At 47.4% G+C, this 16496-nt stretch overlaps 1 protein-coding gene across 8 annotated transcripts in view; it reads left to right on the plus strand.

Moving 5' to 3' along the window:
- The window catches only part of HDAC7 (histone deacetylase 7), a 119331-nt gene that overhangs the window by 13600 nt on the left and 89235 nt on the right, over positions 1-16496 (plus strand). Inside the window, exons 1-2 of one of the 8 annotated variants that reach the window (XM_068921187.1) lie at positions 12551-12584; positions 13719-13808. The exons of 5 other annotated variants lie outside the window; for them this stretch is intronic. In XM_068921187.1, coding sequence (XP_068777288.1) covers positions 12566-12584; positions 13719-13808 — 109 coding nt within the window. In that variant the 5' untranslated portion in view covers positions 12551-12565. Of the gene's footprint in view, positions 1-12452; positions 12585-13718; positions 13809-16496 lie in introns of those variants that run through there. 2 more of the 8 variants (XM_068921186.1, XM_068921191.1) reach the window with 2 other exon arrangements.

Here is a 16496-nt window from a genome sequence, read left to right on the forward strand (position 1 = left end):
CATGGTCTGCTCTGAGGAGCTGAAGATCATTCTCTTGTCTAGTATCCACAAGACCCTGCAGAAATGAAGGCACTTTGGTGGAACACAGCCCTGCATCTCTCAGGCACTGCCCCACCAAAAGGCATGGAGCTACAGCTGCTGCTTCAGGCTGTACTTGTACAAGTTCTTCTCAAGCTTAACTTCAGAGCCTCAAGGCCAGAGCAGAAATTTTTGTTGATGAGGCTGGGATTCCTGTCTCATCTGCAACACCAGATGCTGTGGATGCACAGGCCTGGGATTAGTCTTAGCTCTGGTTGTGAGCAGTATTTGTTCACCAAACCCAAGAGATTCCTGAGTCAGGAATGCCACTGGAGGCCAGCTCTTCCACTCCTGTTGGGCAGCACAGCTGGTTCCCCTGGTTGCAGAGGACCCTGGAATCTGAGCACCCACCCAGGAAGATGGCAAGAAGGTTGATGGCTTTCCGCACATGCAGCACAAGTAACATCACTGTAACGGGAAAAGGATGAGGGCCTTTTTCAAGGTTACAAGCTTCTTATTTTTGGACTCATTTCCCTAACACTGGAGCTGACCCAGGCTGTGAGCTGTTGAAGTTTTAGGTCCTTTGTTTGTTTAATTGAAGTGATGTTTGTTTTTGATCACAGGCATTAGATAGGCACTTCCTTTGCAGGCAGGAAGCAGTGATTTCCTGTTAATTCGCTGGCCAACTCTCACTGAGCAGGAAACCTAGCTCTGCTGAGTGTTCACTTTTCATACAACATTTTTGGAAGATCTTTTGCGTTGTTGTTTTGTTTTCTCTTTTTTCCCCTGCAAGTGGTACTGGTATTGTTGGGTCGCCGTAGGAAGGATGTGTAGAGACAGCACTGAGTCAACATGCATGGGGCTGAGTAGATTGGATGGGGTGGACTACTGCAGTTTGCATGTTTCCATTTCGTCTAAAATCTTTTGGTGAGGTTTTATATTTCCAAAATGCAAGAAAGACAGAGTCACTGTGCTGCCTTCACACCACAGCCAAAACTTCTGCTGAACATATTTGGTTTCGACGGTTATTTGAGGATAGCTGTGTGTTATCACACACAGCGTAAGTAAATCTCACTCATGCTTTTGTAAACCCCAGTCAGTGCAAATGCACATCTGTAAGCACCAGATATCTTTGCAAGTCTTGCCAGTCTCTAATTGGTATTTTGTTCACATGTGCCTTGTAATGAAATTGTCTCTCTAGGACACCCTTTACTGTCAAGGAAGGTGTATTTGCAACAGGTCATTTAAATGACTTGCCCAGTATCACAGAAGGACTCCACATATGAGCAAAGAGTTAAAACAGAGACCTGGATCAAATCTGCTAGGTTTGGTTGCCTGTTTGCTTCTTGTGCAAGAAGGACCTTTAGGCAGATGAATGGGATAGTTCTTACGTGGTGGTCTGTAAGGATGCAGCAGGTGAATTTTAGTGCTGCTTGAATGCACTGTTGCTGTGGCTTATATTGTGATGGATAGCTGCTCTCAACCTCTGCCCACCTTGGGTGAAATGGATTTTGTTTCCTAGACAGTCTGTAAACATAGGCAACTCATTTCTCATCTCTACAATACCCCACTGGCCTTGTTCTCTCCTTGGCTACATCTGTATGTCCAAGTTAGCCCAATAAAGCATCAGACAGGAGTCAGGATGGCATTAGATCCAATGCTTCACACCTGAATAGATCTTCTTCTTTCTGAGGTGGAAAAGAAATGCCTATGCATCTCTGTCATATCAAATACAGGTGGAACAGAGGCTACTTGGCAATGTGTTTGTTCTGGTAGCATCTATGAGCTAGCCGAGATAGGGCTTCACTGCAGTGCAATGCCCAAATATGAAGTACCAGAATACATCTCCGGCCTCAGGAAGGCCTGAGAGAAACCACTGCATGAGAGCCTTCAAACTGCCTCCCAGTGACAGATGCCAACTTTCAGTGCTGCACATGCTTGTCTGCCTGAGTTTTTAATTATTTTGCTTTAGAAAAGGGGCTCCCCTGCAGAGAGGGGATTTGTGACAGAAAAAAAGAGTGTCTGTAGGAACAAAGAGGCATGGGAAATGGCAGGGGAAGACAGAGGGAAGAGGGGGAGCATGATAGCTCAATGCCCTGCAGGGGAAGGGAGGGAGAGAAGCTGAGGGGAGGGAGAGGGATTAGTCCGGCAAATGCCTGTACACGTGAGAGATGGTCGGATGCTTTAGCCAATGTTGTACAAGATGAGAGCTGCTGGACCAGGGCCTTTCAGCTGCAGGGAGGATGAAACGTAAGGGATGGACACAGAAGCGGAAGCTGGAGGAGGTGGAAGAAAGGCAGAACCCTCCCCTCCCTTGCTCCTGGCAGGGCCCAGTGAACTTGCCCTTTGGTCCACGGCTTTGCTGAGGATGGTGCCGGGAGACGGTTCTGACCACCCAGGACAACCTCCACCACATGCACTGATCTGGGCCACAGCTTCAATAGTGGCCAGCAGAGAAGTCACAAGCGGAGACCTAGCCCATGGAGCAGGCTCCCTCCTCCACATGGTTCAGCTACGGCTCATGTGCAGGCCGTCCAAGGAAAACATTCCCCAGCTCTCAGCAAGCACGGCCTGCGCCATCTCAGTCTCCTCTCCTGCCTCGTTCCTGAAGAGCTTTCCATTCCCCAGGCCCCTTCCAATCATTGCACGTCAGTGACATCATTGCCGGTTGCTATGGAGAAGCCAGGTTGTCCAAAACACGACCCCTTGGCCTCATCCCATGTGTGTCAGGAAATGAAGGTTTTATAGTACATCTTTGCAATGGAGCAGAAACAGCCAGAGCAGGAACTGGAGCCTGGGGACATACAAACAATTCACCCTCCATCTCAGGCCTTCCCAAGGCCTCCTGGCGTGTGACTCCTCTGTGGCCTCTCCGATGGGGAAGTGGGGACCTATTTCTTGGGGTAGCAAGACTGATTTATGTCTTCTGAGTTATTTCTGGGCTGTTGAGCTTTCTGCTTTGGTCTGAAAAGCCCAGGCAGTGAGGCCTGCAGGAGAGGTAGCCTGAAGGTTTTTAAGCCAGTGCCTAGGAAGCAGGCAGAAAGTTTGCAAGAGACTCTAAGCAATGTAAAAATAGATGTTTTCCACCACTAAACCCCAGGGAGCAAATGTTTCACAGAGACAGAAAAAGAAGAAAACTATCACTAGCTTTGGACTTGTTTAAAATGCATCCTTGAAGCATCCTGCCAGCCAGGAGGTAGTTCTAACTGCTGTTTCTTGAGTGGGTGAACCAGTTGGAGACCAGCAAACTCACCTCCTACTTGAGCTACAGATTTATATTACCTTCTGAGGGGCTGTGACATGAAGGCAGAAGAGCAAAGGGGTTTAGGAATGCCCATAGCGCCAAAAGCCACTCAGCAATTGTCTAAAGGCAGGGAAAGCTCTGGAAAAACTGTTCCAGAATTAATGATTACCAAAGACCTTGCAGACAGCGTGGGGGCTTTCAGAAGGAAATGTCAGGTGCCATTCTGTAGCAGGGAGGGGACAGGCTGTTAAAGGCAGCTTTGTTCAGGCAGAACATTACAAACAGACTCTCTCTTCTCTCGTGCCATGTTTGGTAGTGAAGGTGTTTCCCTGAGGGAAGGCTGGAAGCCTTACCCTTGGATCATCTAAATCCAGGCCAGAGAAAGCACGAGATGTCCTCAGAGGAGCAGTCCTGCCCTGACCTCAAAGACAGACTGGATCTATTTCTTCCTTTCAGCAGTTACAAAGCTCGTAGCATACAAAGATCCAGTGAACAACTGAATCACTCAGTGGCTTTGCCAACCCCAGCTTCAGCTTCCCCTCCAAATTCATAGCAAGGCCAAATTTCAAATCTTCACTTTGGAGACATTGCATTTGAGGTGGTGCACCAGATGTGCATCACCTCAAATGCAATGTCTCTGAAGCAGCTCAGGGTTTGACATCTTTTGTCTTGTCCTTGCACTTCCTGCTCTCAGTTTGGCTAGGAAATGAAAACGCTGTTTCCAGACAGACTGTCTGAGCATCTCCTGACAGATGAGCTGTAACATGAGAGTTCGGGACCCAAAGGGCCTCGAGATCTCACCATTTCATGTTGCTACGTCTCACAGCTGTGCTGGGCAGTGAGCCATAAGGCACATACAAGCATGCATGTGTCTGCACATCTGTGCACATCTGTGCACACTTGCATTACTAGATACTTGATGTATGACTGCATGGGCATGTATGTGATTAGAAATACACCTGTGCAAGCCTTTGGCAGCACCATATGTCTGGATAGCAAGGCAGCAGATAAATACCAAAACACAGGAGCCCTGAGCCCTATGAAAAGTGAATAACAAGAGAGAAGTGACTCTCAAACACTGGCATGGCTTGGATCTGACTTCTGTTCTGTAGTGCAAGTTTCTCTCTAACTTGGAGGCCTTTTCCAGTTCCTTTGCCCCTGCCCCATGTTGTGTCTTTGAGCCAGTCCACCAGAAGACAGAAGTAATGAGTAGGTCAAACAGCATAATCATTTTGGGGATGTGCTGGAAAATAAAAAGTTGGAGCCTTTTTGTTTTGCATACCCCATCCGGGGGCACGGTGCAGGCACAGAGATGGAAAGTGCATGCATGAGATATCAACAGTCTTGTTTTGGTCTCACTTTGCTTGATATCTTGCCAATGCCACAGTCAAGTTACCCTGATAAACAGCAGCACGAGCCAGCTCAGACACAGAAACTGGGGCTTGCAGTGACACATTCCCAAGATAGCAGTGCTAAGGCCAGCCCACTGTACTGCGTTGCAGGCTCCCCCTCTTGCAGTGGGTGTTTGAGGGTTAAAAATAGACTCCAGATTTCGGTTAGTAAATGCGGAGGCAGAGAGCTGTTTATCAATGCCAGGGTTTCCCCTGAGACATTGAAATGAGTCAGATAAGAGACTAGCAACAACTGTGCACATGCCCTACTTCACTAGTGCTTACAGTGCTGTTCCGAGCACGAGTCATTCTGGGTAACTTTTTCTATGTGCCGAGGTATCTTAGAAGCCAGAGTCCCTATGGATTTTCAGTATGACTCAGGTTCCTACCAGATTTAGATGCTTTGTAGCACCTTACCCTTAGACCCTTTTGAAAACATTGCTCTCTACTATTAAACTCTGGCCTGGGAAGGTAATTTCTGTAGAGACAAAGATTAGGAGGCATTCCTGCTGTGATGGAGGCATGACTGCCTCCATCCCATCCAGGCTCTGACCCACCTGCAAGGACTCTATGAAAGGATGAAGACAAAGGATGCTTGTGATGCAATTGCACCTCCTACAGCAGAGCAGCCATCACCTGATTTTTTTTTTTTTTTGCACCACATGCAAAGAACAAACTCCTGACACGTAAATCATGTAACTTAAGCTCCCTAATCCAAGGATTTTAGAAAAGCATGGGTGAGACTTGCACTGTCCCCTGTTACTGCAGCTCAGGACTGTGCTCCTGCAATGCTAGAGCTACTGGGGAGTATAGAGAGGGGCAATCAGGGAGCCAGCCTCCTGCACACAGAGGAGTTTGCAGGTATCATGCAGACAAACTCCATGGTCTGGAAATGTTGGACAGGTCCCTGTTTTTTTCAGTTGAATGAGCACTGGTAGGGCCCAGGTATATGAACAAAAAATTATTACTGCAGGATTTGCTTGGGCTCCCAAACACAAGGAGGTGGAAAATGGGGATCAACTGCTAATGGGATAAACAGAGCTCTTGCAACTGCCATTATATTGCTAACGTTTGAGACCTTTATAGCAGCTGTAAAGTGAGGAGAGCTGCTCCATCCCCTGAGAGCAGCACAGTGTCATGATTTCTGTTTACAGAAAGGACAGTCAAGATTAAGATCCTCATATCCAAATCTAGGTGCTCAGAGGCCACCAACACAGGATGGGTTGACCAGTGCTGCTCTTGGGAACGGAAATGGCAACTTCTGCGTCCAACCAAAAATTAGGGCATGTATTTAGGTGCCTTCCTGTCTTGCATATGTACTGTTGTGGTGGCAAGTCCTTTCCTGGTGAAGTGGACGTGGCCCAGACAGCTGTCAGACAGGAGCTGTTCAGACAGTTTCAGGGAGCCCCTGTGTGTAGGTACAATGGGATCTGCAATAGTTTGAGTTGGCCTGCAGGTTGGCACACAGGTTCTGGGCAGCATCTAGGGATGCATTTGTAAAAACAGCAGTTAGAACCATGGGTTTGCTTTGCCAAGGGGGTAGGGTGGGCTGTGAGGGGGACCCAGAGGAGGATGAAGAGGGGAGTTGGTGTCTTGCTTGAGCAAAGCTGGCAGTGGCTCTGTGTTTTCTCTGTGAAGCAAATGGCATGAAGAGGTTTCCACTTGCCAGCATGTGCACATCGTAGAGGTTCAGACATAGAGCCTTATTTGGGTTTGTCCAGATCTCTGTGTCTGGTAACATGGTGGTGCCTGTGAGAATCATCGCTGCGCATATCTGCTCATCACTGGGTTCCCTGCCATCTCCCAGACTCCACTGCCCAAGCGATGCCATGGAGCCTGTACTGCTCTGCCATCTCCCCTGCCAGGAGCAACAGTCCAGTCTGGTTCAGTGACAGACTCTGTGCCATGCAAGTAGGTCACTCCACGATTTGCAAGAACTTTCCTTCTTCTTGCAAACATAACTGAATGTTGCAGGAATGATTAGAAAGGATGACTTCAGCCCACAAAATGCATACATGAAATGCAGGGCAAACAAACATGCCCAGAGGCCCTCCCAGGACTGGTATTTGGGAAGGAGAAGGTTCCTGAGCTTTTCCAGATGGTGCAGATCCTCACATAGACCCTTCAGGCAGAGGCAGCTCCCAAATTATTCATGTGCATGATCCAATGATACCTTAATGTAAAGGTCAGGTGCTGCTGGGAGCAGTGATCAGGACACAGGACCTCATTATCATGGGATTACAGGCGCCTCGCTGTCACACAGATCCCGTGTCACCATCTGCCTCCTAGCAGCTTCAATGGGGGTGCTGGAGACTTAGCTGCAGCCGACGTCTTGCTTCTGGACTAGCGTTAAGACGCATGTGGGGCACGGGTTTGAGTCACCCCAGACTGGTTAGTGTGCACAACGGGAGCAGTGCATTGCTTCTTTTAGCGAAAGACCAAATCAGTCCTTTGCAGGGTTTCTGAGGTCAGGTTGACAGAGTGCCTGTCTCAGTCCAGCAGGAAGGGAGACAAGACTGAAATCATCCCTCATTTCCAGCCTCTCCTCTGTTGCCTGGGTGTCTCCGCACCTCCTGAGTCCCACTCCCAGGCGCTAAGAGACTCCCAGCAGCATCCAAATTTAGGTGCTCAGTTCCAGACTGTGAATACTCTCAGTCAGTTTTACCATTCTCTGTGACTGGTAAAACGGCTCCCGTCAGCATCTCAGGGCCTGCCAACACCCCATGCTTTTTCTGACCCTGAACCGAAGCATTTGCATGTGAGAAGGCTTCCGATACTCGAGAACCCTTTCCCCACGGTGACAACATATTCAAAACCAGCAGTTGGGGCCTCAAAGTTACTCAACCCTCATTTTTTAGAGGGAGCAGTTTTCAGGGAGATGTAGGCAAAACTGAGACTCCAAATAAACCTAAAAGCGGAGGAAGAGCTGAGGCAGATACGGAGCCAAATCCCACTGCAAGCAGCATCCAGAATGCCCACGTCTCACACCAATCAAGAGCATCTGTCCAGTAAATCTATTTTGCCTAGGGGTAGGCTGTCAGGCCAGCCCCAGTGTGTTAATCGAGGGCACTTTTTCATTGCTAATACCTCGCTCGTGGAAGCCTGCCTTTGCTACAGCAGTGGCTTCCTGTTTGACTCACACCTGACAGCCCTGCTGAATAAGTCAGGGCCTCTCGCGCTCACAGCAACTGAATGGGGCTGTTTACAATTAGAGAACATGGGATTCCCAGAAAGGCTCAGACCGGACATCCTGAAGCGAAATACCCCAGGCGTCACTGGCTAAAAATAACTGTAGCAGAACAGTCACCAAACAAACAGCGCGCACTAACACCAGCCCCTGCACAAAGCTCTCACGTATCCCATGGCATGGGGGAGCAGCAGACGAGGGGCACTACTAGGATCGGCCTCTCTTTCCTCATCCCTGAAGGATTTCTCTGACATAACATGGTTTTACAAAGCCTGGTGGCTGTGACATGCAGTGATTTTTCTTTGTCTCCCTTTTAGGGGGAGGAAGGGGGGATAAGATATAAATCAAATAAGCTTTAGCCAGAAATGGCTGGTGGAAATCAGTTCAGCCTGTTGATGAACTGGAAGAAGCCATCAGGGATGGAAAGTGGGATAAGCAAGAACAGCCTCTGAGAAATGATGGCTATTTTACTGGCCATCTCTGAACCTCAAGGGCTTTCAGTGCCTGGGTGGACATGTGTCATTGCAGCCAGCTCTAGAGCTGCTGAATAACCTCTAGGAACTGTGCAAGCCACTTCTTTTCATCAAAAGTTTGTCCTGAAAGCACATCTCCTCCCACTGGGAGCCACCACTCGGGATCACACAGGTTTTTTATAGCAAACGCTCACAATAGATGTGCCCATCCATCAGTGGCTTGGAGCATGAGGAGAAACAGCCCCATGGGACCAGTCAGCTCTCCAGGGACAGCAAAGCGTTATTGGACATAGGATGGCCTCACATCCGTTCACTAATGCTGCTGCGGCCTTCCAAGCAAGGGGTACTGCTGTGATTTCACACTTGGATCTTCAGGGTAAACAAGTCCCCAACCTGGGGCCCTTTTCCAGGTTTTGTCTGGGACAGCACCAATAAAGAGCCCCGCAGGAACAGATTACACGTGAAAATGAGATGACAGCACTCATTGATTCCTTATGAAATTTTCCATGACCAAGGTTGGAGCTTGGGAAGGGGAAGGTGCTAAAGTGCCTGGGCCTTGGAGAGTGGAACTCAGAGAACGGGGGCATCACAGCGATAGGACCAACCTGTGCCTGAGCTGAGCCGTGCTTTGCAGTAGCCACAGCACAAAGCAGGCTAGCTGTTGGCTTTGCACTTCCTCTTCAAGATTCACCCACTTAAGCAGCAGTCAAGAAAAGCAAGTAACATGATCCATAAGAGAATCATAATAAGACGAGTAGAAGGGCACGGAAAGGACCATAAAGTTTCAGAACAGTCCTATACTCCAGTTAACCTCTCTCTACTAGTGACTTCAGACGATACAAGCCTCCGTTAAAAGGCACTTATGCAATAGTCTGCTATTAGAGGAAGTTTCTCTTTAACACCAGGCAGTTAGTGGTTGATTTATGTCTTACAGCTTTAGATTGTATAAGATGCCGGGGAGTTGCATAAGAAGATAATTTGACCCTATATTTCTTATAAACTTTTTCTGTGGGCAAACATCTCTTTTATCCACCTCTTGCATATCAGCAATATTTTGAAGATGCAAAGGGAAGGAAAATTTGGCCATTATATGGTGCACATTATCTTAATGTTCAAATAGACATATGCAGTTCCACATTTGGAATGATATTATTTTTGCCTCCATAATATCTTGTTGCAAGGAATTCCATAGGTTAAAGCTGTATTGTGTGGTTTCTGTAAACCAACGGAAGCAAAGAGTGTGGGAAGTCTGAGTACAGCATTTCCAGTAGTGCCACTGTTCAATGCTCATAAACATAGCAGATGGACAATAGAAAAGGAGAGGATCTTGGGGCAAATCAAGGACTAGGAATTACTTAACAAAAAGTCTATATGGCTCTTGTAACCAGCAGAGCCTTGCCAAAGTACAATTGCTCCAGATGGAGTGATGGATCCAAAACCTACCAGCTGCAAGGGGGAATGAAACACCAGCGGGAGGCAGTTGGGAAGGTGCAAACTGGGGTAAGAAGTGACAGGGAAGAGGCTTTTCCTGGCCATTGGCATCACAGATCACACAGAGTTCTTGTTCTACATATGCAAAAAAGACAAACAGATATGGTACCTGATACCCCCGAGATGCAGGTGCCATTAGCTTAATTAGGAAAGGAGTTACCTCATCGTGACACATTGAGTGGCATACCATGGACTATGATAGGAAGACTTGCATGAGTCTCTGTACAAGATTTGGGCAAGTGGCAAGCCCCAGGAAGGAGGAATAGCCGGAAATGAATGGACAAACCTTTGGTCAGATCCCCTCCATTTAAAGGGCTATGCATTAACGGACCTATGTTCTTATGTCAGCAATGTGTATGCAGTGTTGTCAGATGTCTGTAACAGATGGGAGTCTGGAGCTTGTTCTCCCTGGGGAGTTATGTCTTGCTGACGGGTGTGTTTAACTACTTTGATCTCAGAAGAGAGTGAATCCCAGAGCTGAAGATTTCTGCCATTTGGGGGAACTTGAACGTAGTGATGGATCTGGCTTTTTCTGAGCGTTATCCAGCGGGCTGGTCACTTTTCCTTGCTAGCTCACTACAAATGGCAGAGGCTATGTTGTCTGACTGTGTGCCAGGATGGATAGCAGATCTAGAATAGGGGAGCAATGGGGTGAGGTGTATAGCTGTAAAACTTCTTTCTTAATTTGCCACCTTCTTTCTTAATCTTCCCTGCAGGATTGCTGTAAAACCTGCAGTGTATGATTTCACAGTGTCCTGTGGCAGCCCTGGCGTTTCACTGCTGCTGGTTAGTCATGTTTGCTGCCCGTTGTCGTAGCTGTTTTTTTGTAGTCCAGTAGCTGGAAAGGAAATCCTCCCTTTCATCTATAACTTGGTTTTTCAGTTATTCTTGCCTTTCTTTTAGGCATCAGAATTGGCCATGAATAGAAATGTGGCAGGGTGCCTTGGTGCTCCAACTGGTGTTAAAAACTCTCTCCATGATCTGGTAGATGCTTCTTGTTCATGAGAGTTAAATCAGATGCTAGCTATGGTGTCTGGAGGGAATTTCCCTCAGTCAGAGTGGTTGTGGCTCTTGGGGTTTTTCTTCCTTTCTTTGCAGGATGCAGCGTGGTCCATTCCTGGCCACCTGGCATTTCCCCTGTTGCAGTGGGCACTAAGAATGCTGGGTGTGCCCTCAATTTCTCCTGCTCTCTTCATGTACAAGGTTATAGTTGGTGGCTTTTGTTCTTAAGGAGTTAATACAGCAGTGGGAAATACTCCATGGCTTGTGGTGAGTGGGGATGCGAGGAGTGGATTTCTGTAGACATTTTTGTACTGTGTACTTAGTTCATGTAGACCTGGACTCTAGACTTAATAGCCCTGGGGGACACTTCTAGTCCTGTGGTCCTTCCTATGTAGCAGCTGCCACTTAGTGAGAGTTAATTTATTTCGTGTCAGGGGAGACAGACAGAAGACTTTTGTCTTATGGAAGCTTCACTTAGGCTCTCTCTTGATTTGCCTTTTTCCTTTAACCTAAAATAAAAGTTACTTGGACTGAAAGCACACATTAGCTATTTGCGAACAGAAGGACAATTACAGGGAGAAAACTAACTTCCACGAGCATAGCGGGAGAAAGACACTGCTACATTGTCTGAACCATGGTGTCCTTCCCAGCAGAATAACCGGTCCAGGTTCTCTGCCTTCAGCTATTTCAAATGACGACAGTTTGTGAACTCGCTCTCTTGTTCTTGGCCTCCTTTTTGGAGTTCCGCCACTGGCTGTCTCACTGCTATGGCAGCAGCAATACCTCCAGGCCTTCCTGTCGACAGCCACTCATGTAAAAAGCTTCATTTGCTCTGTGGCGGATCAGGCTCCTCCATCTGCTCTCAACAAGTGTGAAAGCAGAGCGGTATCCTGGCAAGAATGCTTGGGGAAACAGCCAGTTCAGAGTAAACAATGCCCTGAAGACACAGGTTGCCAAGCACAGGGAAGACAATATTAGTGCGCCAAGATGCTGAGTGAAGATTTGGGGCAATTCCTGCTTTTTTATCAGACTACCTCGGTGACCTTGAGCAAGCCAGTTACTCACTTGCCCGGTGTGCAAAATGGGAGTGACAGTGTTTCCTTTCTCTTTTTGTCTGTCTTGTTAATTGGGGTCAGATCTTCATTCACATATGTCTGCTGCCATTTGTAAATCTCAGCTTTAGGTTATGAATTCTCCAGGGGATGAACTTTTCCCTTCCTGAGTGAATTTGGGTGGCTCCAAGAGCTGCTCCAATTTGAGTCTGCCTATGCCACCCAGCAAATACAAAACTGGGCATCTTGCTGCATCTGCTCCCGGGATGTTCATTGTCCGGGAATCCCCTGGTGACCAATTGAGCCAGCAGGAACACTCATGGAAACAGGCCATTTTTCTCCGACTACTCACAGTGTTTGCAAAAGTTTGGTAGAGTCCCAAGAGCTTCTGGCAGTTTTATTTTATTTTGAAACTGGTTGGCCCCCAGCTGGGTGTGAGAGTAAAATGAAAGGATGCGAGATAAACCCACTTGTGCGAGAGAGTGAGCCACTGCCTGAGCCAGCGCAGCATCAGAAGTTGTCATTCTGAAACCGATCATGGAAACTGCACTGAGAAGAAAGCTAGAGAGCAGGGCTCGGGCTCCTCACCACACACGGTGCAGACCACACTAAAGAGCTGCTCTGCCTGGGGACTGTCACATGCACTAGGGCAAAAGAGAGACGGAAACCTAAAGGGCAGCAGGCAGCTCTCCGCTCTGACCGGGCAGATGAGCACTGACAACAAAGGTACTCTTGTCCCCTCTGGGCTACTCTTGTCCACTCATCCTCTGTGTTTAAACGTACCTGTGGGCTTTCTTTATCTTCTGCTCTTTCCTCAACCTCCCTTGTTCTCTATGATGTATTTCTACAGTTACCATCATTGCTGCATTAGTGTTTTTAGCAATATCCTGACGTAAGCTGTTAGGAAGGAAAATCTTTAGGCAGAAAGGAATAATTGGAGAGGCATGAAGAAGAGCGGGCTCTGACTGGTTGTTGTTGTGTGCTTGCACTTTATTTTTCGTCGAGCAAGCTGGCAGTGTGTTGAAGAGTCTGGTTAACGTTTATCAGGAAATACAGTTGTTGTGTGCTGTGTTCACAGCTCCGGAGTCTGTGACCCAGCCCATATCCCTCCCTGGTCCTTGGTTTTTCATAGCCTTCCCAGGAGCATGCAGAGAGATAGGGATTTTTCATTCGAATCAATGCATTTCTGCATGGTGCATATTGTGTTATTCCTGACTGCTCTTGCTCAGAAAGAAGTCAAACATCTCCAGGTCAGCCACTTTGTTTCTTTACCTGGTGCAGCATCTCATGTTTTAATTAGCTACTAAGAGATGGTCTGATAGACAGGCCATTCTGCTTGATGCTGAGGATTGCCTGGCTGCTTGTGGATATCAGCCTGGACCACCAGACAGGACTGGTAGTTCTCGCCTATGTTCAGCATGTATGTGAACTGGTTGCTCTCCATGCAGGAGGTAGGAGTTTCCTTCTGGCAGCGGGGGATAACATCTCTGTTTCAGGTGAGAGAGGCAGGTATTGGTTTAGGTTTGTGTTCTCCCCTTGCCTTGCACACCAGCATGGTAAAAGGCAACACTGGCTCTTGCAGGACACCAGAGCTCTCCAGTTTCCAGGCCAGATGCTCATTAGTACAGGTTTTCACCTTGAAAGAATGAATCGATCTGATTGCTCTTTCTCAAGACCCTTTTGTGTGTGCTGCTCTCTGGACACTGCATTGCTGTATGACCCATGGTACAGACAGCTTTACTGGACATGTAGTAACTGCACAAGAACAGGTTAACTTTAACTCTGTGGTGCTAAACAACTAGGTCATATAATAGCTGCAGCATTTGATTATATTACATTAACAACTTTTTCTCCATACAGCAGTATTCACCTTGCAGAGCCCCGGCCTGTGCGAAGTGATTGGAACCAGGACATGGAGAGCATTTCTCCACTTTCTTTATTCCAAGTCAGGTATTCCAGCTCTTCTCTCTCCCTTCTCTCGCTGTGCCGTGGTAGCTCCTTGCTCTCTTCCTGTGAATAGGTCAGGAAATTGCATCAAGATAGATGTTGGAAGGACTTCTGAGTCTTGTCTTACCTCAAAAATGCTGAAATAGAACTAAGGCTCCCACTCCCCAGCTTGGGAATTTCCAACTTTGGGTAGAAAGTAGTTTTGAGTTCTCTCAGCTGTAGAGAAGGCTGAGCATGTGCTCAGAGTGCCCTAGATGTTTCAGAAACCAGAATGAAAACGGGAAGAGTTGGCCCTTGTAAAGTATCAGGACCCTTAAGGCTAAATCTCATGATCTATGTGCATCTGACATGACTTTTGGATGGCTGACCTTGGCAGCACAGGAACCGTGTTTCAAGCATCCTGTTTCAGCCTGCCCTCTGAGCAGCTGGGAAGCTCTGTTTGGGAGACAGAGCAGGTCCCCCTCTCTCTGGTAAACCAACTTCCAATCACTTAATTGCCACTCCATGGAACACTCCTGTCCTCTGGGGCTCTGACCTGAGAGAAATAATGTCTGCTTGGCAGTCAGGACATGTGAAGAGGATGGAGCTTCTAGATGGAATATAGAGGCTTGAGAGTTGAATTGATAACGGACTTCAGGATGTCTATCAAGAGACTGAACTCATCAGAATGTGGTGGCAGGGGTACAGTGATACTTTGTGAGGTCCATCATGCCTCTGTTTTAGGAACAGTCGGAAGGTCTTGCTTAGATCAGTGAGGTGTACCTGGGCCATTACATGCCAGTGAGTGCTACTCTGCCACTGTGCATAGCAGGATGCTCTGTTACCCCACGGTCCATCCAGAGACCACCCTTCTTCCAAGCTTCATGATATGTCTATGCTGGAACCTGTCTATGTCATTTATATCTGTTTCACACAGCTCCAGTGGAGTATTAGTGACAGTTTCTGATATTTTGTGTCTTTGCCCCTCTCCTCCCTGGGGCATGGAAGATGGGCAGGGAAGCCCTCCACTTTGTCTGCTCTCTTGGGATTGGACTTCTTTTTATTGTGCTTGGGATTTGATGTATAGTTCCCTTTTGCAAAATAGGAAACTCAGTAAAATCAATTAGAAATTTTGCTACTTTTAGAGGATATTTCAGATTTAGGAGAAACTCTAAATGGATGATGCAACCGTTCAGTCATGGCTGACCCCTCCCGTGAACAGATAGAAAACATCTCAGCGCATAGCAGCACCACAGAATCACAGAATGACTGAGGTTGGAAGGGAACTCTGGAGATCATCTAGTCCAATCCCCCTGCTCAAGCAGGGTCACGTTGCCCAGGATTGTGTCCAGACCAGCAGCATTGCATTAGATTGTCTCAATGAACCAGGTGGGGGGGGGGTGGCAAAGCACCCTAAGAAATGCAAATGTGCCAAACCTGTCAGTTGAGAAAGCACACTTTGAATGGGGCAGCAAGAAAGAAAGGAGAGGAAGGGGACACAGCACTAAGGAAAATGGAGCCCAACGACATGATGGGAGGTCATTAGGAAAGGGAGAAGAAAGAAGAAAGCAGAAGAACTTAGTAGGCATCATGCAGGAGAGCTCTCAAGCCTAGGGTTCCAAAAACTGCTTCCAGGCCAAGAAAACACCCTCAGGGCCATGATCTAGCCTGGAGACAGAAGCTCAGGTCTCAATCAACAGTTTATGCAAATTAAAATCAGTTGGCAAGAAGCCGGCAAGAGAGATGCACCAGACCCTCTCCCCTCTTACACACTCTTTCCTCTGCTACTTTCCTCTTGTTATATTAAAGCTTCATCAGTTATGATCTCTAGTTCAGGGTTATCTCTGCACACCGCCTACGACCATGGCAAGGTCCCAGCAGTGAGGCCGAGTGCTTCTTCAGAGGAGAGAGGGAAGGAACTGAGTGAGAAAATGGAACCACAGCTAGAGATGTCCATAAGAAGGTGCTCACCAGAAGCACAGCAAGCTGCTGAGGAGGCTCCAGAAAGATTGCAGGTCTTAAGGAAAGCTGCAGAGGAAAAATGAGCAAAAGATACCTGCTTAAAAATACTTTCGTGTCAGAGATCCTAGGTTTATTTAACAGCCTGTATGTGAGTTAGCTAATGAAAACACTTGAAGAACAGTGAAGTCCTAGAAGGACCGAAACTTTTGAAGCATATTGGTTTCATGTAAGAACTCAAAAAAGAGACTCTTTTGCGGCATTTATGACAGTTTTGATTGTGCTGAGTCAGATGTGTAAATCTGGAGGGATTGTGGAATCTGTAGTTCATGACGAGACTGTAATGGGGATCAGAGACAATAGCTGGTGAGAACAAACCTTGTAGGAGGTCCTGATTTGAACTTAGAACAAGTGGGGACAGGAGAGACCCAGATGAATCTCAAGCTTTGGTGGCAGTGCCATCGGGTAGCAAATGACAGCCCCAGACAGATACGCAGAGCTGAGAAAAAGTGAAAACTCCAGGGAGAGAACTGCTGAAATGCAAATAGGGATTTGATAAGAAGTGGTGGGGAGGACTGCATGCTGTGGGAGCAAGCACAGGCAGACACAGTGCCTGCCCCTGGGCAGAACTGCCGTACTCGCAGAGAGAAAAACTGCAAACCCTTTCAACTAATGACCGAAAATAACTAAAAGAAGCGGCGTTTACACATTCTGCATCCTGAAGAGGATTAATTTACAGAGTTGTTCAAGCCA

This window comes from Struthio camelus, chromosome 28 (genome assembly GCF_040807025.1).
Source record: "Struthio camelus isolate bStrCam1 chromosome 28, bStrCam1.hap1, whole genome shotgun sequence".
Lineage (NCBI taxonomy): Eukaryota > Metazoa > Chordata > Aves > Struthioniformes > Struthionidae > Struthio > Struthio camelus.